Here is a 23,434-nt window from a genome sequence, read left to right as displayed (position 1 = left end):
ATATATATATATATATATATGTATATATATATATATATATATATATATATATATATGTATATATTTATATATATTAATAAAAAATGACAAATAGCAGAAATGTATGTATATAATGTAAATAATGTGTATGGATGTATGTATATGTATGTTATTTTTTATATTCTTATTCTGTCTTCTGTATTTGCGTGTCTGTATCTTGAGCTGCTGTGATGACTACATTTCCCAACTGCAGGATAAATAAAGTCTGATCTTATATTTCACTACTGCTGAAGTTTTTCTACCAACAGTTTTTTTTGGCACCATCTTATTCTCCAGTGTGTGCCAGAGGATTTGCATATAACCCGAAACCTGCATTAGGGTGTGTTTCCTATACTAACAAGCAATTATTAACATGTGGGATTCCTCATCCAGCGACCTGGGAGGAGCTGACTTCTCTTAACAGAAAACTAAGATCTAATATTACAGAAATTTAAAAGAATGATGCTGCATGAGGATCAATCACTCACAAATAATGAGAGGAAGCTGCCCCTCAAACACAGATTTATTTCACATGATTAGAATATGATGTATGAATATGTATAAATAGAATGTGATTATTATTCATAACATGGATTATGTTTCTATGTTTATGTGTGTTTGTTTGTACCTGAACTGTCCCCTGGATACTCAGCCCCAGGCTTCTCCTCCTCTGCTGCTTTAGACATCCTGATATCTGCAAGAAACACACACACACACACACACACACACACACACGTCAGAAATCGTTCACGGAAAACACACAAAGACGTTTATAAAGCGAAGAACAAATGGTTGTTGGTTCGAATTCCTGGCTGACGGGGAAGAGAAGAATATATTCTGTCAGTGACTGCCGTGGTCGAAACATTTGACCGGCGAACTGTCCGTCAAGAAAGGACGAGTGTCCACACACACACACACACACACACACGCGCGAATGCTGCTAAATCCGACAATATCAGGAGGTGAAACAGACAAGACACCATTTCTCTTTGTTTTTATTTTTTAATTATTTTTTAAGATAAGAAAACGGTCATCATTTGATCACTAAAGTTACTAAAAAATTACAATATTATAAAATATAAAAATAAATAAAATAAAAATGCAAATAAAAATCATTTTTTTACTTGGTTGATTATTTTCCTTTTTGCAATTATTATTATTATAATAATAATAATAAGCATTTAAAACGTTTTTTTAGTTTGACCAGTTGTCAAATTATTTTGTTATAACTTATTCAATTGTTATTATTATTTGTCTCTTTGTGTTCTTTTTTTAGTTTCTTATGGTCATTTTGCATCTTATTATGGTTGTTTTCTGTCTCTTTGTGGTCGTGTTGCATGTTTTGGGGATTTTTTGTCCCTTTGTGGTTATTTTATTTCTCTTTGTGGTCGATTTGCATCTTATTGTGGTTGTTTTCAGTTTCTTTGTGGGGTTTTATTTAAAAATGTAACTGTCATTCTGTTTTCATCTGATTCTTCTTCAACTGTCTCTCCTGTCTGTTGTTTCTTTGTATTTATTTATCAGTATTTAGTTTATTAAGAGCAGTGAGGGAGACTGCTGGGGAGGAAGAATAAAGGGGGGAAATTAATATTTAAAAATAAAAACATAATTCTGTAATACTGTATCATCATATGTGCAGATGGTTGAATAAAATGTGTTTTTTAAATAAAAAAACAAGGTTCTGTGCAGTTTTTTAACTCTGACTGCACTGCAACTTTAAAAAAAATGACCTCTGCAGATAATTTCATCCTGTTTTCATTAAATACAACCTGCAAGAGACAAAAAACCTGCAAAGCAAAAACTTTCTTCAACAAAACTGATGATGCCATCGTCTCATTTGGCTCTTTAAATGTAAACTTTATGGTTCTGGGATTAAGAATCAGCTTTTCGTGCTAACTACCCTCGCTGTACCTCGTGTTCGTGGCGACTTCTGGGACTGCAGCGGTAATTGGTCGACGCCAGAGGAACTGCTTAGCCGAGCAGCAGACATTACTCAGCAGTAGCGTCGGCGCCATCTTGGATAAAACCCTCCTTCACCCTGCAGCAACACGCTCTAAACTTCTGTCTGTCTAACTCATCTTTTCCTTCTCAGCTCAGGAGACTTTTGCAAAGAAACGTCTTGATATAAAAAAATAAATAAAAAAACTGGAAAGAAAGAGCTCTCTGTGATTTAGTGCTTCACGTTCTGTCTGCATGAGCTTCATGTGTCTGACAGGAGGCCAGAAAATAATCAAAGTCCACCTGATAAAACCTCAGCTAACATCCTCCACCCTGCTCCTCCTCTTCTTCTTCCTCCTCACTATAATTACAACTACAGCTTCTGTCCTGCTGCTTCACTGCCTCCTTTATACCCTATGGAGCACACACGCACATGCACACGCACACGCACACGCAAACGCACACACACACACACACACACACACACACACACACACACACACATACAGAAAACCCACATTTTGTGTATGATATAAGAACCGTATGACGAGGATATAATGAATACTTGAAAACAAAAGAAGAAGAAGGGCTAACTGGAAATTATATATAAGACCAGTGTGTGTGTCTTTGTGTGTGTGTGTGTGTGTGTGTGTGTGTGCGTGTGTGTGTGTGGGGTAATCTTATCATCAGGGTCACAGTCAAGTTCAAGGTGTGATGAGAGGAAGTGGAGAGAAAGGACAGAGGGAGACAAAGAAAGAAGAAACAGAGCGACGCAAAGATGCACGGAGAACATTTAGGATTTGAGGAAAAATATCAGAGAATTAAACACAAAAGACGAGTTAAAGGACACAAAAAAATTGGATGAATTGATTTTTCTGGGTCGAATAAAGGCTACAGTGTACAGTGTTGTGGGCTGTTTTTCTTTTACTATTTCTATTTCTATTTTTATAATATATAATAATATAATAATACACTATCTTCATCACAATGTTTTGCTATAAATATAAATATAAAAAAACAATGACTGTCAAGCTTATCTTTAGTGGAAGCCCATGGTTTTGAGTGGCAGTCTAAAAATCACTCAAGGCTCTCTGATTGAAGGTTAATAAATAACATTTTTTTTTTTTTTACAATTTGGATGATTTTTAGACAAATTAACCTGGACAATAATTGTTTTTTTTAAATTCTTACTAAACTACTTGTCCTGTAATTGAAGCACGTGAGTGCACCGAACAGAGATGCACACTTCATCCCCACTTCTCTTTTCCTGTATGTTATCTTCTCCTTTCTACTCTATAATACCGCACATCAAACTACGTGATAATCTCCCCATAAATATCACCAAGAACCTTCCCCAGTTGATTATTTGCATTAAGACAATTGTTTGTATTAGAAGTTTTTTGAGATTTAATTTTTAAATATTCAAATGCCAATCTTTGGTGAATTTAGGAGAAATCTACAGCTATAAACAGACAAAGTCTCCTAAATGTGTATTTCAGCTGTTTATTTCTGCTAGTCTGAAAGTTGACCATTATTGCATAAAAAAATACATGTTTTTGACTGCAGTCTCTCGACTGAAAAGGCGGTAAAATTCAGCTCTATTCGGTCAGATTAAGTAGAAAATAGCTGATGTCATATTTTGTTTTAAATGTCAAATGTTTCCAACAAAGAACATGGAAATAAATGTTTAGAAGTCTTAATATATGAGATAAAAATACTTTAATTCAAATCCACCTGCATTAATTAAATAAAAAGGAGCCTGAAGTGAGCGGAGGGCTGCAGTTACATGATTCAACCAGATGGTGGCAGCACTCTCCTGGAAATGCTGAACTATGAGTGTGTGTGTGTGTGTGTGTGTGTGTGTGTGTGCGTGTGCGTGTGCGTGTGCGCGTGCATGTGTGTGTGTGTGTGTGTGTGTGTGTGTGTAGTATGGAGCACCTTACACAGTAATAAGTCATCTGAATCCTTTAGGTAATAAAATAATCTTTCAGAAATAAATAGATTTGAGTGTGTAAAAGGCTTAAGTCAAATAAATAAAAAAAGAGACTGAAAGATGACTTAAAAACTGCCGTGGAAATATTTTAAAGAAACATTTTAAGTTACAGCAACTCTATTAGATCCACTTTGTCGACAAACCCGATTTATTTTTGTGACCTTCAGCAACAAATGATCCTCTTTGTGGCACCAAATCATCCTAAAAAATCCAAGCAGAGGATTTAAATATATTCAGTTATTAACTTTTCAACATATTCAGTTGAGGCATGCTTTATTAGAGCTGCTAGGATAAGCCAATTAATCAATTCGTCGATCATCTAATGACAATAATCTTTAGCTGCAGCCCAAATCAGATCCTCTTCGGTTACAAACACAATTTTATTTCTGGGACCTTCTGCAACATATTCTCTTCTTTTTGCACCAAAACTCCAGAAAAACCCACAAAAATCCAAGCCAGTATTTCAAAAAAAGATTCAGTTATTAACTTCACTACATATTAGATTAACTAAGGTGTATTCGTACACAGAAAATGTACTATTTTGATAACTGATTGATCGGTCAAGTGATGTTTCAAGCATAAGCTGTTTTCAGCCTCAAAAATATGCTGTTTTTGTCTGTTTAAAATCATATTAAACTGAATATCTTTAAGTTTTGGACTTACAGAAAAAGACACTTAAAGACATCTCTTTGGACTTGAGAATCTAGGATGCACATTTTTCTCTATTTTCTGAAATTTCATACAAACTTCAACACAAGTTCATCAGTTTAAATATAAAATATATTGTCTTTGTACAGTTTAAATTGAATATATGTCACAAAGAATTTGACAAAATTCTGTTTAATTAATGTTTTAGACAATTTTAGAAATTTTTTAGGAATCAGGAATTAATCTAGCTAAATAATCGTTAGTTGCAGCCTTCGTCTCTGTTGCTTTTTTACTTAAAACACGTATTTATACTCCTCAAGTCACCACTGCTACCTCCACCATTAGATCTACTGTAGTACTCATATAGTGCTGATACTACTGCGACTAATACACTTTTCAGTTTTTGCACCAATCCAAAAAGTGCAGCTGACAGAAATTATATTTATTATATTTGTCATATACCACTTAACTTTTGTGTATATCTCTGCATATATTTAATTATATTTATTCATTGATGTTTATACTACTACATGCAACAACTTATTTAAGCTATTTAACGTGCTAAAATATAGTTTTTCCAATGTGCAATATCTGTAAAATGTAAAGGACTTTCAGGAAAACAAACAACACAATAATATATGTAATTAATAATGCCAAATAGCAGAAATACATGTATATAATTTATGTATATGTCTTATTTTTTTATATTCTTATTCTCATTCTGTTCTGACATCTATGTGTCTGTATCTTGAGCTGCTGCGACAACTAAATTTCCCCACTGCAGGATAAATAAAGTCATATCTTATCTTATCTTAAATTAGTCCACCTGCACAAAAAAAAAAAACACCCTTTCCACTATTTAAAACTACTCTAAAAAATGCTGGAGATTCATTTCATTCAAACACATGGGGTTCAATGTAATATACTCCACTTCAAACACACACACACACACACACACACACACACGCTATTATTTTCCAACTCCTTCATCCTCTCAGCATATGAAGGGAGGGGATCCCATAAAATCATTTTATCATTCCCCCCCTCTGCCCATAACGCCTCAACTGCCCCTAACCCCTCTGGCCATGGGGCCTTTCAACCCCCACCCCCCCATATATCCACCACCAACCACCTCATATATGCGAACAAATCAAACAACCCCCCCTAAATGTCACACATGTCCAGCTCCCTTTCTCCCTCTCTGATCAGCATTAAACACCAAACTATTTGTTAGAAAGCGTCTCGAAATGTCGCTCAGTTGTTCCATTTTTGAAGTTCTGGGTGAAATTTCTCTCCGAGTTACAGTGACCACCGTCCCAACACACTCCTCCGCCCCGGGGGCAGTTTGACAGCAGCCGCTCGGATGCAGACCCCCCCCCCTCCCTTTCTCCCCTTCTTACTCATCCTATCAGTGCTAATAGCAGAGAGAGAGAGAGAGAGAGAGAGAGAGAGAGAGAGAGAGAGAGAGAGAGAGAGAGAGAGAGAGAGAGAGAGGGCAGATGATGTATCTGTCTTCTGCAGTTGACATGGCCAGCGTGAGTGTGTGTGTGTCTGTAGAAGGGGGTGCGGGGTCACTGTCAGGGAATTAGAAAAGGGGGAATGAGTGAGAGAGAGAGAGAGAAAAGGGGGGAGAAAGGGGGGGTAGGATGGCTGGAGGGGTCCTAAACTCCCTCCTCCTGTTTGCCCACCCACCCCGCCTCGGTCACGCCTGTCAGGGGCCGGTGACAGACGGCGCGTGGGTTTCTGTGTGTGTGTGTGTGTGTTTGGGGGGGGGGGGGTCGCCCCGCGCTGTTTGGCGTGTGGATGTCAGAGGTCAGGCACATGGTCTCGGCCACCTCGCGCCTCACACTGACACACACACACACAAGCTGCCTGGCTTTCCCACCTGTCCCCTGTCACATTCACTACCAAACAAACACACACACACACACACACACACACACAGTCAATGAGCAAATCTGCAACTGCTGTAATGAGAGCAGAGCTGCAACTATTTTGATGGTTGATTAATTGGTTTGAGTAATTCTTTTAAGGAAAATAAATGCTTTAATTATCTGATTCAAGCTTCTTAAATGTGAATATTTTCTGGTTTCTTTACCTTCAGTGACATTAAACTGAATATCTTATAATAAAAAATAAAAAAAATCATTAGCTGATGCCCTAATTGAGTAGAAAATAAAAAAATCAGCTGTGAAACTTTTTTTTTTTTTTTTTACACTTCTTTAGTGTTAATTATGTGGAAGAACAATGCAAGAGAAATGTATTAAAAATAAAATAGATTCAAAGAGTTATAGATCTGCTAAGTTTTAACTTAATCTATGAACTACTATATATTTCAAAAATAAAAACATTATTTATTGAACTCTGAGGGTGCCCACTTTGAGAATATCTGGTTCAGTTTATAAAAGCAGCTGGAAATAAACAAACTTTTACAATTTCTACAAGAACACAATATCAATTTACAAAGAAAAGCAGCAAATCCTCACATAGGAGAAGCTGAAGAATATTTGGCATATTTGCTTGAAAAACGACTGAAATGATAAATCGATCGACAAAATAGTTGCTAATTGTTGCAGGAGAGACTGAGAATAATTTCAGTCTGCCACTAAAAGGTTTATAAGGCTCAAAAACTAAGATGCACAATGATGCACAATGATTATAAAAGGTGAATTATTATGATTTTAATTACTGTAAAAACTTCAACAAAGTTTAAAAAAAACAACTTTTAGTCACAAACAAATGTGGGAGAACTTGTAAAGAAAGTGTTAAAAGAAAATATAAAAAATATCAAGACACAAGCTACAGTTAAAAGACTTCTCTTTCTGAGTCTTAAAAGATTGAAAGAGAAGAAGAAATAACAGAAAAATACATTAAATGGTTGCAAAGAAAGTCCAGAGAACTTATCAGCTCTTTAACAGCAGTTCAGTCTTCAGTGTTACGACCTCTGAAAGCCATAAAAAAGTTTTTTTAACTCTACTTTTATAAACGAAAGTAGCAGAAATAAAACATAAAGCTCTGCAAAGAAAGAAAAATGGAACCTTCCTGACCCTAGAATGAGGAAAAAGTTGCAGATGTCTGTTAAAAAGTTTGACATTTGCATCTCTTTTTCTGCAACACATCTGAGAAAACGACGTGTTATGTCTCGCTTTAATGACCGACACACCAGCTGAAAACAAGCACAGAACAGAGCTACACATTTGGCTGCATTTAATGAGAATATATGTTCGAGGTGGCTGCATATATAAGCTACACTCTGGCTGCATTAAGTAACTATATGTCGTCCATATTGAATACTTAAGCAGAGAAATTATACTTCCAAATTATGTCGCTCTACTGTGTGTGTTTTTTTTCATATTCTACATTATATACCATTGGTTCACGACCTTTTTCCTCAAGGGATGTGTACTGACGAGCGCTGTCTAAGTGACATATTCTATATTATATTCGATGCATAACAAAAAAAGCACAGAACAGCTGATAAAAATGTCAAAATGAACCCAAATACAGCAAGGAAAATATAGGGAAGTTTCTGCAAAACCCAATTCTGGGTGATTTGGATGAATTTTGAGCAAATTATTTCCTGTGAATGCTGCATCACAGATGAGTTTTCTTTTAAAAAAAATCCAAGCTCCATAAAGTGCACATTTAAATAAAATCTTAAATAAAAATAGCCTATGAAATAAAAAAGGGGCAATCTTTTTCTGAAATAATAAATAAATGAGATAATAAATATTGATGAGAAAAGAATAAGGAAGATCACAAAATAACAAAATATGACAAACCCTAGTAAGGGCAGCATTTATATATAAAGAAAGAAAAAAAATAGAAAAAAATTATATTGATTTATGCGATATGGTCTAATTCCATATCACATTTAAAAATATAACAATATATTTTCATATTGATAAATCGCCCAGCCCTAACACGGAATTAACATCATTTTTGAAGCGGTTGCAGTTTCGTTCTTTGCAGGTTTAAGCAACAAAACTTCTTACGTAAGATTATGGCAGAAAAAGCGCCTGCTTAGGTGTTAAAAAAGAGAGAGTTAAAAAAGTAAAATAAATGCCAGAAGTGAGGTAGTAATGTAAAATATGATGCACGGATGTTAAGTTACGTTACTTCACAGAACAATGTTCACTTTTGGTTTCACACGAAAACAGATTTTCTGACCAATCCAACACCCTGCACACCCTCTAAGTGGACCTTTCAGTTCTTTATATTATCCTTGCGTGTGCCTTGGCGTCAGTCATAATTACTACGACCACTAGAGGGCGCCACTAAGTACAAATATAAATATGGAACGTAAAAAACTGCTGTACAAATGACACATGGAGTCATTTTTTGGGGGGCAGGCCACTCTTATTTTTCCACAGCTGTAGTTAAAAGTATTGGATATTTATGTGTTTTATACTACAAAAGAAGAGATGATTTTAGGTGGACATAAAACATGATGTGAGCCTTAGAGGAATGAGTATATTCACACTGTAAAACTAGTTAAATTGCACCATCCTTACTCTAAATAACATCTGTTGTTCCCGATTTCTATAGGGGTGAATACTGGGGATTTTGTTTTCCATCTGAAGAGCTATAGTCTCTGCTCCTGGCTACCCACGCCTTCACCCCGAAACTGAAAAATGATCCACTCTGTGTCAAAGCCTGGTTTAATAAGCCCTTGCAGCAGAGAAACACACTGCTGGAGCGCACGTAGTCACTTTCCAATATAAACCAAGTATTTTTGGATTAGCGGTGAGCATATTTGGCTATTTGACACTCGAGTGAAAAGAATACAAAACAGAGAGATCTGATGGTGTTTGTGCAAACAGGCAGCCTGCACAGAAAGCTGCACAGTTAGCTTCACTTGGTTAAGATCCACCTTCACGTCTCCTATTAGCATCCCTCCTCCTTCACTTCGTCCCTCACCTTCTACCTCTCTTTGTCCTCCGCTCGGTCCGTTCCTGATTTATTCTGATCTCTCTCTCTTCCTCTTCTCCCTCAGCTATAATACGACCATCTCTCTTGAACTTCTCTCTAACCTCCCCCCTTCTTTCCATCTCTGCCTCTTCCCTTAATTCCTCCATTCCCACCTCCCTCTCCCTCTGTCAGATTTAATCTCTAACATCCCGTCCCTCTCTCTCTCTCTCTCTCTCTCTCTCTCTCTCTCGCTCTCATATCTTCATGTTCTTCAGCTGTTTTTGCATTTCTTTTTCATGCATTTTTGGTCCAAACATTGGCTGAGCTGCTGTGGACATGAATAAACACACTGGTGGAGATAATTCTCATTAGTTGGATCATGTTTGTGTGCAGGAGAGAGAGGGCGCCTCTGGCAAACGTCAGGTCAGCAGACTGGTAACTAGCTCACCTTGACACTTGTTGTGGCTGCACTACAAACCTCTGCCTGCTCTCATGAAATAATGAGTCCTTACAATGCAAATAACTCAAAACAAAAGAAAAAGAGCGGAGAAATGACTGTGTAAAGCAGCCACAAGGAGTTTTAACTGGGTATAAAACAGTCTTAATTTAATTCTGATCGTTTTATATGACTTACATAAGCAAAACAGATGATCTGTGATAACATACAGTCATGGAAAAAATGAATAGATCACTCTTTTTCTTCAATTTCTTGTTCATTTTAATGCCTGGTACAACTAAAGGTACATTTGTTTGGACAAATATAATGATAACAGACAAAATTAGCTCATAAGAGTTTAATTTAAGAGGTTTAAGGTTTTCTTGATAATAACCAAAACCATTACCAAGAAAACCATGGAAAATGTCTAGATATCAGCTCTTAAATTAAACTCTTATGAGCTATTTTTGTTGTTATCATTATATTTGTCCAAACAAATGTACGTTTAGTTGTACCAGGCATTAAAATGAACAAAAAATTGAAGAAAACAAGGGTGGTCTAATCATTTTTCCATGACTGTGTATCTAGATTTTCCTACTTGTACCCGGGTTTGATTCCTCACAAAACAACTTATTGCAATTATACAACTTCATCAATTGAATGTTTACATTTTCCAACAAGGTGTGACTGTGAGTGTCCAGTTAAAAGGAAGCAGAAGGAGATTTTTCTTAAGAGAATTGTATTTTTGACGTTATATTTTGTGGTTGTGGCTGATACTGGGCCAGGATCAGCAAAGAAAATAATTGACTAAAGAACAAAAAACAAACAAAAAAACTAAATAGAGACTGTGACAGAGAACAGGGAGAAAACATAAATCAACAAGAAAATTGTGAGATTTGAATGGATTCAGAACTGATCATAAATTGACCCTCTTCCTCCTAGACAGGTACGTTATATGTTTATTTCATTTATGATGTTGTTTTACATCAATATATGAATTTACGTTGATGGCTTGAACAAAGTTAACTTTGTTTCACTATTATATTACAGTTATTAATCTTATATAACCACAAATAAATACATTATCTCATCACTATGCATCCTGCAAACAGCTGTTTAAGATAAATAGTATTAAAAATAAGTTGCATCTTTCTTTCACTCGCTTCCAAGACAAATGCACATACCAGTGTAACACAAGACGTTTCTGTCCTCTTAGTTACTTTCACTAAAAATACTGTTAACATGCATTGATAAAACTGTCTAATTGTGAAGAGATATTCTTTATGCATTATTAAGCGTGCAATGCATCAATATGTATTTTATCTTAAAGCTACAGCCTGAATTAAACAGATAATCTTATTTTTGCAGACTGTCCTCCCAGAAAAAGCAGCTGCAGTAATTATTACGGGTGAAAAAGTACGAATGACGTATAGGATAAAGAGCGACAAAGTCAACGTTGGGAGGAAGTCACACAGACACATGACTTTCATTCAGTAGGTCAATGTTTGTGTATGTGAGACCAAAAATGAACACTGACTTATTTTAACTGATGTCATGTTGCATATTTATTTGAACCAAGATCTTTTCCTGAACCTAAACAATTATTTTTGTTGCCTAAAACTAAACAAGTAGCTCCAACATTAACCTAACATGCAGATTAGGATGTGTTGAACATTACAGGTGCATCTCAATAAATTAGAATATCATAGAAAAGTTTATTTATGTCAGTAATTAAATTTAAAAAGTGGAAATAACACATTAAATAGATCCATTACACACAGAATGAAACATTTCATGTCTTAGTTAATTTTTTTTTTCTAGTTATAATGATTATGGCTTACATTTAATGAAGAACTAAAATTCAGTGTCTCAAAAAAAATTGAATATTCCAAAAGAACAATTTTAACAAGTATGTTTAATATGGAAATGTTGGCCTCTGAAAAGTATTTCCATCTATATGACTCAATACTTGGTTGGGGCTGTTTGACTTGAACTACTGGAAATGGACTTTTCCATCATATTCTAATGTATTCATGCACCTGTATCTTCTTCCTGTCTTAGTAAAGGTTTTTTTTCTCGACTGCTTCGGTCTGATTTTACTTTGCAGGATTAAGCTTCAACATCCACCCAAAAATAGCAGATTTCTGTCTCATGTTAATGTCTGTATGGCTAAAACTCCAATTTGTGTCTCTCTGTGTCTTTTCCCCCCGTCATCCCCTCCACATCTCCTCCTCTACCCGTCTCCTCCTTCCTCCCCCTCTCCTTCAGTAGTGGTCAGCCGCAGCGGTCATGGCACCACTGGACAGCGCTCTGCTAGCACAGGACACACAGACTCGTTGCCAGGCAACAGCAATGAAAGATCACTCTGTGTGTGTGTGTCTACACACAAGAGTATGTGTGTGTGTGTGTGTGTGTGTGTGTGTCCGCTCCTCGCATGTTTGTGTGTGTACCTGTGAGAGTGTTAATCATTAAGAATAAACATGTTTCCCTGCCTGTAGCTGAGGCTTTGGTGTGAAGCAAACAAAGTGCTGCATGCTAATGTCTCCAGTCATGTTTACACTTTAACAACCACCATTAAAGGGTTATTCTGCCTTTTTTTCCTAGGTGATATTCACATTATTGTTGCCCGATAAAAATAAAGGTGAAACCAGAATAAGAGACAATAAAACAGAGACTTCAGCTTCAAAAGGTTGTCAAGTTTTATGCCAATATGCATGAAAAGTAGTTTAAAAAAGGCCTAATATCTGCAGGATCTGCATGAAAAAGGCACATAAAACATAATTTCAGCAAGCCCAAGCTGATCTTTAAGGTAATGCTCCGGCTAAGGAGTTGATTTTTTTCATAAGTGACTCGTTTCGTACATCTTTATCCTGAGGAGGCTGCATCATAAGTGCCTCTCCAGAGTGAATGAGCAACGCTGTGTGTAGACGTTTGTTTGTATGAGTTTATGCACACATGTACTGTAGCATGTGTGTGTGTGTGTGTGAGTCAGAGACAGAGTGATTACGTGTGTGTGCATGCACGGCTTGCATGCATGTGTGTTGGCGAGCACATATGAACGTGCACGATGAGGGCGAGCGCCTTCCCGAATATGTCTCTAGAGTGTTTATTATATCCGATACAGTACCTCTTTCTCGCACCACATATTTCTGTGCCGATCGATTCTTCTGACTCCCGACAAGACAATAATCGCACCGCCCTCCCTCTCTCCTTCTCTCCACCATTATTACTGCCCTCCCCAAGGAGCGCAACGCAGGGATGGAGGGATGGAAACAGAGAAATAAAGGAAGGGAGGACAAGGGGAAGGAGGAAATGGCCACTGTGTGTTACTTCCTTTTTCCAGAATCCCTGCGCTGGGGGCGCGAAAGATGGAGGGAGAAAATGAGAAGACGAGGGAGAAAACAAATGAGCAAGAAAGATGAAGACGATGGTGAAAATTTAGGGAATTTTAGGGGGATAATAGTGGAGGCTGGGAGACATGACAGAGATGGTTTCAAAGAGAGGAAACAAGGGGACAGAAAATGGCAGGGGGAGTGATGGAGAGAAGGGCTGGAGGATGGTGATGGGACAGTAGGGAAGACACATGAGAGGAGGGAGGAAAAACAAATGAGGAAAAGAAGATAAAAAAAGAAAAATACACTAGCAAATGACAAACAAGGCAACAAAAAAATGTAGGAATCTGGGGATAATGGCTGAAGGTGGAGAAAATAACGAGGTGTGCCTGAAAAAGAGAATTAGAGGAAGAAGAAAAAATACCCCCACCCCCCAAAATAAAAAAGGAAAGGGTGGATAGGAAGAGCAGGAGCAAGTGAAAGGATGAGTAGAGGGATGCTGGGACAGTTAGTGAGGAACAGAAGCAGAGGGGAACTAAATGAGCAGAAAATACATCAAGAGTATGTTAAAATAGAAATTAAAGACGAGCCAGAAGTGAAAAACAGAAGAATAAAGTGAGAGAAGGTATAAAAATGGACAAGAGGGAGCTGCAAGGGAGACAGAGCGTCCTGCAGGAAATAGCAGGAAGGGAAAAGATAGTGACAATTGGACTAACAAAGACACACAGCCTCGCCTTGATGGTGTGTGTGAGTGATTGGATGAGGAGGGAGGGGGCAGATTGTGTGAGTCAATGACAAAATGAACAGACAGAGTGGACAGAAAGATGACCGAAAAATGAGACGAGAGGGGTTCAAGAAAAAAGAAAAGAAAAAGGTCAGATAAAAAAGCCTCCGAGACACGAAAACGTGCGTCGTGAAATCCCAGTTTCATGTCCGAAACTGACGCGGGCGTATCATCACTGTTGCAGCAGAAGAACACAAAAAGAGACTCACGGATGAAGCCTTAATAATAAAACAAACTTGCAAAAATTCAAGGAAAATATTTGGTTCTGTCCTAAAAGAGACCCAGTTTGAAAAACACTCTCTAAATCTTTTAATAGCTTTGATGTTGATAAAAAACACTTTAATTGTGTATGCAGTTTATTTTGCACCACTGCAGCTGAGTGCACCTGCAAAAACAACATTTATTTTCCTTAAATTATGTTTTTTTTTTTTTTTGGTGCATGCTAAGGAATATCAATCAAGTTGCTAAGGAGTTGTTTTGATAAGAAATCTTAAATTATTTTAATTTTGCTAAATCATTTATTTACTATTGTGCAATCTATTAAAAAAATCTAATTGGAGATGATTTATTTATTGTAAAAATAGCTTTTATTTGTCTTTGCAAATGAGCTTGCAAAAAAGCAAACAAATTCTGCTCACAGATAATAATATAAATACAAAAATAAGGAAAAATAGAGACAAAGGCTGGTTGAAAACTGATATTCAGCTCCTTCAGCACTAATTTTGAGTCAAAATCTTGCAGCCTCATTTCCGGCTTGACCACCACATTTATTCAGTTGGGGGACTGAAAGGATCTCATAAGTCCAGGGACGGCAGAATTTCCTCCTCCCGTAGGAGATCATATTATCCTTCAATTTGGAGTTATGAGGTTGTCATGTGACTGCAGGGATATTTATGTTCAGACTGTTTGGATTCAGGGTGAAAATCACAATTCTGTATGTGGAAAAAAGAAGCTTTTGTGGCTAATTCTGATTCAGGATCTGCTCTTGTGTCAGTATAAGATTAAAAAAGCTTTGATTCTGCTTTGTGGCTCTACAAGTGCAAACAGATGCATGAATGAATGAGTGAATGAATGTGTTGAAACCAGCCCGCCGTGCTCTCCTGCAGCCCTGGATGGCGGTGATCTATGGTGCGTGCTGCGAGCCGTTAGATGGTTAGGTTTACAGGTTTATCGATTGGACCCGACTTAAATTGGCTCCCAATTAAACAGAGCGCTTATTTGACCTCTTTACCCCTTCCTGTCCTCTCCTTTCCTGTCCCGTTAAATACCCCCCTCACCTCCATCTCCTCCTGATTCTCCCCACCTCCAGAGCTCCTCTCCATCGACACATCCATCTCTGGCTTAGTGTAATACCTCTACTCCCTTCCCCCCTTCGTCTACGGCCGTCACCCCATCCCCTATTTTCTGTTACCAGCAGCTACCCCCCTCTATTTAAACCCCACTCTCTCTCCATCACCGTGCAGCGCTGCGTTTTCGCTTCCTCCCGCCGTCCATTTCCACACCTTTCCTCCAGATCTGATCTTTGCTCTGTTTCTCTCTCTTACACTTTCTCTCAGTCGATCCATCAATCTCTCCTTAAATAACAACGATGAATTATTAAGTGTATTTATTCAAACACCATTAATTATAAAATACAGGCAGCTTGTCAGTCTATTCGCCTCGGCTGAGGCCGTTGTCAACAGGACGGGGAGGGAAGTGGAGAAGAAGAAGAAGAAGAAGAAGAAGAAGAAGAAGTAGAAGGTTGGAGGTAGAGGAAAGGTGCAGGGTGAGGTTGTTAGGTTTGGAAATGGGGGAGAGAAAAAGAAGAAGAGGGAGGTGAAAAGAGAGAGGGGGGGGGGTTAGGAAATTGGTGTGGCTAGCGGAACAGCTCCCTCCCCACCACCCCATCCCCTCCTCACCCTCCCTTCCCCCCTTCCCTTCCCTTCCCCGCTCTGCTTTGTATTCTGCGGAGATGACAGGGGGAAAGCTTTATTGCTCTGAGTTTGTATCGATCGGGGCCCCGCAGAGGGGGTAGCCAGACCCGCGCACACTGGAGGCCCTTTCGCAGAGGCCGCTGACTCCTGCCTACAGCCCCCGCCCCAGCCAAACACACCCTTCGTTCTGCCTCTCCTTCTCTTTTCTTTAAAAAAAATTGCAGGTTCCTTTTCCTTGTTCTGTGAGGTCAAGAGACGAAGCGCGGCAGCTTTTTATTTACCTGCGTGCAACATCAACGAAACCCGAACACAGAAAAAGCCTTGCACCGGCAAGAGCGGAGTGTAAATGAGAGCGAATGAAAACATGATCTCTCTCTCGCAAAAAAAAGACTTTCCACACAAACGAGTAGAGGTGAAACACTCGCATGAATACGCTCGTATGTGGCAGCAACTCACATGAAGAAGTACACAAACTCACACACACACACACACACACACACACATTGCCAAAACACAATCCCAGGCTGCGGGGCTGAGCTGCTGTCCTGACCAGTTGCATCAGAAATCCCTAATCTGGGAGCGTGACCGTCCTCAGTTCCAGCAGGCAGGGATCAGGACGCTCCGGGCAGATTCAGAATTTAAGGATAAGATGGGATGCAGGTTCTAAAAATCACCCCGAGGGACGGAGGGATGGGAGGGAGCCGGGGATGAGACGGGGTGAGGAGAAGGGGGGAAGGTGAGTGGTATGATATGCCCCTCCTGTGCCCCCTCACTGTGCATCCAACTTTCCAGCATTCCTGGGGCAGAAGGCCAGAGGACGGACATCCGGACTGAAGAGTGTCACAACTCGTTACTTTTATCAAATTTTAATTCTGTCTTGCGTCTTTAGCAAAACATACAGCAGTTCCTTCTTTTTAAAACTAACTTGTTTGTTCATAATTCACTAAGATTCAAACCTGGCTTGAAATCAAAAGCTGTCCAAGTGAAGAAATATGCTCTGAAGACTAAGATTTCTTTAGTCCATTCGTCATTTTTTATGCTTTTTCATGCTGAATTACTCACTTCCAAGAGCACAACTTCTTTCATAGAATCTACAGATCTATCAGTTAAGTCAACAAATCGATTCATCAACAAAATCATATCAGTGTTTGTCGTATTTTTTTGGAAGCTGATAGGATTTTTTTGTGACTTTTTATAGCTTTAATAGCAATAGTGTCTAAAAAAAGATGACAGGAAGTGAGGGTGATAAAGGTCCGTAGCTGGACTCATTTTTGAGACGTTTCAGTTCATAGTCCACATCTTAACCTCTGCATAAAGTGACATTTCTACCTCTGCAAAGGAGGTTATGTTTTTGTTTTGTTTGACTGTCAGCAGAATTACAGAAAAATTACTGGACCGATTTTCATAAACTGAACAGAAGTTTGCAGCATGAGCCGAGGATTACATTTTGGGGCGAATAGACAAATTATTGTTAACAAAGCGAGGTGGGGAGTTTGTGCTGCATTCTCGTGCTGTCGGAATAATCTGAACAAATAGTTTCAGATCATATTTAATGGCTCACCTGATCTGTTTCCTTTGCTCTTAGTTCTCACGTAAATACTAGAAACAGTTAAAAATCGCTTAAATGCTCCGAGTCATAAAAAACAAATATGAAAAAACAAAGTCCCAGGTTGGGAAAAGAGAACATCCAAGGAGCACCTGAATGCACCACTGGCCTTGTCAGACTTCTCCGAGTGTCATTTTAGTTTTAAGATAGTGTTTTTTCTTCTCTGACTTCTATTTTCTGTCTGTATGTGTTTGGCAGAAAGAGCACTTGCGTGAAAACTCGCAACAAGGACACACAAAAATAACAATAAATTAGAAAAAAGTGTGATGAAATTCAATGAAAAGTCCACTGTGATAAATTATTACCTCCACCAAGGACGCTATGTGTTCAGTTTGGTTTTTGTCTGTGTGTGAGCAGAGTTACGTAAAAACTACCGAGCTGATTTTTCATGAAACTTTATATGCAGGTGCAGCATGGGCTGAAGAAGCAGCCAGAACATTTTGGTGAAAATCAGAAATTAAAGGGCAGATACACAAATTATTTTTTCGCTTTGGTCAACATTGTGAGATCGGGTTGGCCTTGGTGGAGGTCTGGAGTCTCTGAGTGCCCTTCTAGTTTACATTTGCGGTTTTTTCAATGCACAAATGAGGTGAAATCCAAACCACAGTGGATCAAGGAGAAGCCTTTGAGAATAAAGACCTTGTTCCACCTGACACAAGTGCCACTGGAGATGCAGGTGCATTTTGGAGCCAGAGATAAATAGAAAAGGAGTGTGAGAGCATATATTAGAGGTGGGGGAAAAAATTGATACAGCATAGTATCGCAATATTTTGCGTGGCAATATTATATTGATTCATGGCCGCCAAGTATCGATATTTAGAGTCACCAGGCCGTATTTTTGCCCTTTTTTGTTTTTTTCCAGAGGCCGTAGCGGGCTCACATTTAAGAATATACTGGAGATATACTGGCATCATATGAAACTAAGGCACCATGTGCATCAGGATCAGTAAGTAAGTTGTTGAAATAACGCTTTAAAGTTCGTCTTTCTTGTTTCATTCAAAAAAAATTCAGAGCAGTGAAGCTTAAAGTTGAGGAAAGTTTGATAAAATGCTGCAGTTGTTGTGGTCCATACATGTTTGATATCAGTTGAGTTCAGTTTGACTGAATACTTTGTTGGTCAATCTGTGGGTTTGACTCTTATTGTGGAGAAATAAAAAGACTGAAGTGAGATGAATAGGCTGAGAATTTTGTCTTATTTGACTAAAAAACAATTCTTGATCAAATTTAATTTTGTGGACACTAAATGCAGTTAAACCGTTAAATCGCAATATATTGTACCGTGACTCAAGTATTGGGATAAAATCGTATCGCGGGGCCTCTGGTGATTCACACCTCTAGCATATACAGGTGCATCTCAATAAATTAGAATATCATAGAAAGTTTATGTATGTCAGTAATTCAATGGAAAAAAGTGGAAATAACACATTATATAGATCATTTACATACAGAATGAAACATTTCATGTCTTAATTTATTCAAATTATAATGACTATGGCTTACATTTAATAAAGACCTAAAACTCAGTGTCTCAAAAAAATGCAAAATGACAAAATACCAATTTTAAAAAGTATGTTTAATATGGATGTCCATCTATATGCACTCAATACGTTTGACTTGAACTACTGGAAATGGACTTTTCCTTGATATTTTAATGTATTGAGATGCACCTGTATCTTCTTCCTGTATGGGGAATTATCTTGCTCAAAAAGTTGTCTCATAATCTACAAAGGAAGCAAATGGCCTCTTCTGATTGGTTGGTGGTTCTTCATGTGCAAACAGCATGGCCAACACAGATTACAACAAAGAGACAAAACAAATCAAATGTTTTTTCTCCCTTTTGAACGATCTTGGATTCAAACCTTCCAACTTTACGGTCACTCGCCTGAATCTGTAGCCTCCTGGCCACCGTCCGTCGCTGCCTTCCACTTAACAAACTCCATTTTGTTGAGGTGGGCTGAACGAATCGGCGAGCCGGCCACGGGGAGAGAAAGAGATAGATAGAGATGAAGAGAGAGAGACGGACGAATCGACGGCTGTAGGGAAGAATGGGTGCTCAAGGCCACCCTGCTCTGACCCACCAACCCCCCCCCTCCTTCAACTCTTTCGCTCCAGAGTGGCTGTTATCTCTCTATTTTTACACTCCTTCCATCAACAGACCGCCCCAGACCCACTTATGTTCACTCACCAAATGACACATGGACGGACACGCACAGAAAAATACACAATTACAGATGTAGACAATGGCCGCGGTGCTGCCGAGCCACCGCCAGTCCTCCAGCGAGCGTGAGTGTCTTCTTCATGTGTTTGTATGTGCGCCGCGTAACCTTTTTACAGACAAATCACCTGCTGCCCTGCTGTTTGACCAGAGGTTTTTGATCAGGAGTGGGGTTTTTTTCCTCTCTTCTGCATTAGGCTGCTTTAGAAATGCTCCTCTGAAAATGCTTCATCTTTAAAAGGAAATTTTTTTGTTATATGTGGGGTGATTTTAAAACCTGAAGATAAAAGGGTTACCAAGGCTGCTTCACTCAGGTTTTACATGAGAAAAAGGTCACATAATAAGTGAATAAACTTAGAAAAAAAAACAGTGATAGAGGCCGTTTTTGAGATTCCTTAAAGCTGCTTTGATGACCGGAAAATACGGACAAAAATAAAGAAAATACCCTGAAAATAATCACATCAGGTTAAGGTACGTCCATCACACACACACTTACACACATACACACACAATTACAGGCTTCCAGAGCAGAGATAATTGTAAAAACCATACAGAGAATGGGTGTGTGTATCTGTGTGTCATTGTATGGATCAGATCCATAGGTGGTAGACTATACAATAACGACCAATTTAATGGAAAAGTCTATGTTTTCGTGGGTGGTGTGTGTGTCTGTGTGTGTGTGTGTGTGTGTGTGTGTGTGTGTGCATTTACAGTGAAACACACAACAGGGGTGCCAGCATGACGCCATTATACGTTTCACTATAACATTATGCCTGACGCTATGTCTTTATCATTTACTATAATCATGTCTGTTATTCCCTGTGTGTGTGTGTGTGTGTGTGTGTGTGTTTGGTCTTTATTCACTGTAGATGAAAGCATGCTGGCACATGCTGGACCACCACAGTGTGATGTGCAACTAAGACCACTCTCTCCTCACAAACACACACACACACACACACACACACACACACACACACACACGCGCACAAACAGACACACAGAGAAACGTTGCCTGGCTGACTGACCTACCGCCATTTCACACCACTGACCAGTACAAATTGGATAAGGGTCCATTCTCTCTGCACCAGCACACTTTTGCACACAGACACAAAGCGCACGAGCACACACACACAAACACACTCTACAAAACAAGCTCAAAATGGCCGAAATGTTGCGGTGAGAGTCGGTCTCTCAGAGGCGAGTAAAGTTACAGAGCAGAGCGAGAAGGAGAGGCGAGATAAGAGAGGCGTCTCCGTTTTTATGCCAAACTTTGGTTGCATTTGCAGCTAAAATATAGACTTAAAAAAGAAAATGAAGCTGTTTGGAAGAAAAGTTGGAAACCTTTAGAGATTCTCTGCATTATAACGATAGTAAAATCGAACTAATACTCGTAACAGAACACACAGACACACATGCTGTCCTTCGAACTGATGATGTGTTATTGTTGTTGTGGTATGTAACTTGTTATATGTGGTGGCCTTGGTCATGTTTCTGACATACTTTTCTTTATATTCTATAACGTTTCCTGTCCTTAGTTTTCTTGAAGGCTGAGCAAATTGTCTGTTTAAATCCTCTTTGTTAAACTGCTGCATCCCTGTGTGTGTGTGTGTGTGTGTGTGTAATCGTGTGTCTTTTATTTTGTGTCCTTCGATACATCCAACATGACTTTCTATAGCATATATATATATTCTGTAGAAAGTGAGGTATATATATGTTGTCCGCATGAAGCACATCATCATTCCCGAGAGATCGATATCTGCTGTTTCCTCTTGTCTCCCTCTTCGAGTAAAACGTTCATATATTTATCTTTTCATAGTGTATTTATCATGTCAGAATAATCAGAAAATGTGGTTTTTGACTGGGAAAGTTCCCCTTAAAGTTGGAAAACAACTCGGAAAGTGAGCAAAAACTTTAATACACAACTTTTGGCATTCATAAAATGCAGAAACGTAAATATTTACTGTAAAAAAAAAAGTTTTATAAATGAGTGTGCTTGTTGCATATTTTGGTTTTGCTTGGATGTATTTTTGAAATATAAGGTTTTAGCTGTTGCTGTTAATGTTGAGTGACCTAGATCTGTTAGAAAAGTTATTTATGTATTATTATTAACTCTGATAAATCAGATAAATACATATTTTATTGGTTTTAGTGAATTAACGTGTTGTTTTAATGCTCTGAGCAGTAAAATGCAGCACTTTACTTTTCACCTGAATAAACTAAGTTCCCTGTAACTTTTGGTTTGGAACTTGCTGCAGTGACATGATTCCCTCCACGAGGTTTTGCTGCTCTGACTGTGTCTCTCTGGCCCATCTGTGGCGTCAGATCACTTTTTTTGTATTAAATCTGAAGCGACACCAGCCTGTCCTTGTAATGTTGCTGCTGATGTATTCACCGCTCGCCACATTGGTCCGTCAACTGTAACTGCACCTGGTGAGCGATTCCTCTCAGACCCCTGGAGGAAAAGAAATGTACCAGTGATTTAAACACCGCCCTGTGTCTCCTCCTGGATTCCCTTTTTTACCAAAATAAGAGGGTCAAAGGAGGAGACTTTCAGGGACCTCGTGCTCTCCTTTGCCTGTTGGAGCCTTGTTCCCTCTGCCTTCGACTTGGTCCTTTTGTTTGTTTGTTTACAAAATGTGGGGGAAAACTACCGGCCCTGTTTTCATGAAACATGGTGAAAGGGTGAAGCCAAGGAAAAACCTGCTTTTGTTAACTTTGCAGAAAAAGGGTATGACCTCGCCATGGCTTCTCCTCTTACCGCTCTCTTTCTGTTTGTATCCTTTCTTTTCTGAATGGTGTGCTTGAGCTTTGCCTCTTGTGTACTTGTGTCGTCCTCTTTTGTGACTCAAGCCTTATTTGTTTGGCAGAACCTTGAGGTTACCCAACGTCCTCCTGCGTCCACAATCTTTACAATCTAAGTTTGATTTTGTATCCGGATAGTGCAATATAAAAGTGTATTTATTCAGTAGAAGGAGATGTCCCGATTCTCCAAATCCACGACTCTATTAGACTTTCAATTTTAAGGTCACGACTTGTTTACATTTTTGATTTTTAACCTTTTTGTTTTTTCAGCACTGACAGCTGTGCAATCGTTAGACTATCTGTACTTGATTTCACAACAGATCGTTGGTTTTATGGCCTGACAACTCACATTTTAAAAAGAAAGGCTACATTAGATATTACATTTTTGGACTGTACGAGACTAAAATCATGTGGTGAGATTTTTAATTTCCCTGATCCTGCTTTTGATTTCAAGGCTAATTTCTATGGATTTTTCATTTATTTTTTGAGACTGTGACACCCCTGTTCCAACAAGTTCGTGTGTGTGTCATGTTCGTATCGCGGCCATCGGTACAATGGCGCGTTCTAAAAATAGCACACACGTACAGTTCGTGATTGTTAAAAAGGCTGCAGTTGTTGTGGATTCATGTTGTGAAACCACAGACCTAGGTTTAGCGTAAAAAAAATCCTGGTAAGTTGTTATAAAAGACAGTTTAAACAATGTACGTAAATGTCTGAAGTGAAGTAGTAACAATGGTCACGTGACTACCACAAGTTAAGCAAAAAACTTACGTTAAAAAACGTGACTCACGTAACTTACATAAACAACATAACTTAATTCACTGAGTGAACCTCAGTA

At 38.5% G+C, this 23,434-nt stretch overlaps 1 protein-coding gene across 1 annotated transcript in view; it reads right to left on the bottom strand.

Annotated features, from left to right (window-relative positions):
* The window catches only part of pou2f2a (POU class 2 homeobox 2a), a 106,025-nt gene that overhangs the window by 22,382 nt on the left and 60,209 nt on the right, over positions 1–23,434 (bottom strand). The window contains 1 exon segment of the mRNA XM_059350681.1: positions 647–712. Coding sequence (XP_059206664.1) covers positions 647–712 — 66 coding nt within the window.

The sequence above is a fragment of the Centropristis striata genome, chromosome 14 (assembly GCF_030273125.1).
Source record: "Centropristis striata isolate RG_2023a ecotype Rhode Island chromosome 14, C.striata_1.0, whole genome shotgun sequence".
Lineage (NCBI taxonomy): Eukaryota > Metazoa > Chordata > Actinopteri > Perciformes > Serranidae > Centropristis > Centropristis striata.
The sequence above is the reverse complement of the archived record's forward strand: the minus strand, read 5'-3'. Positions and strand labels throughout refer to the sequence as shown.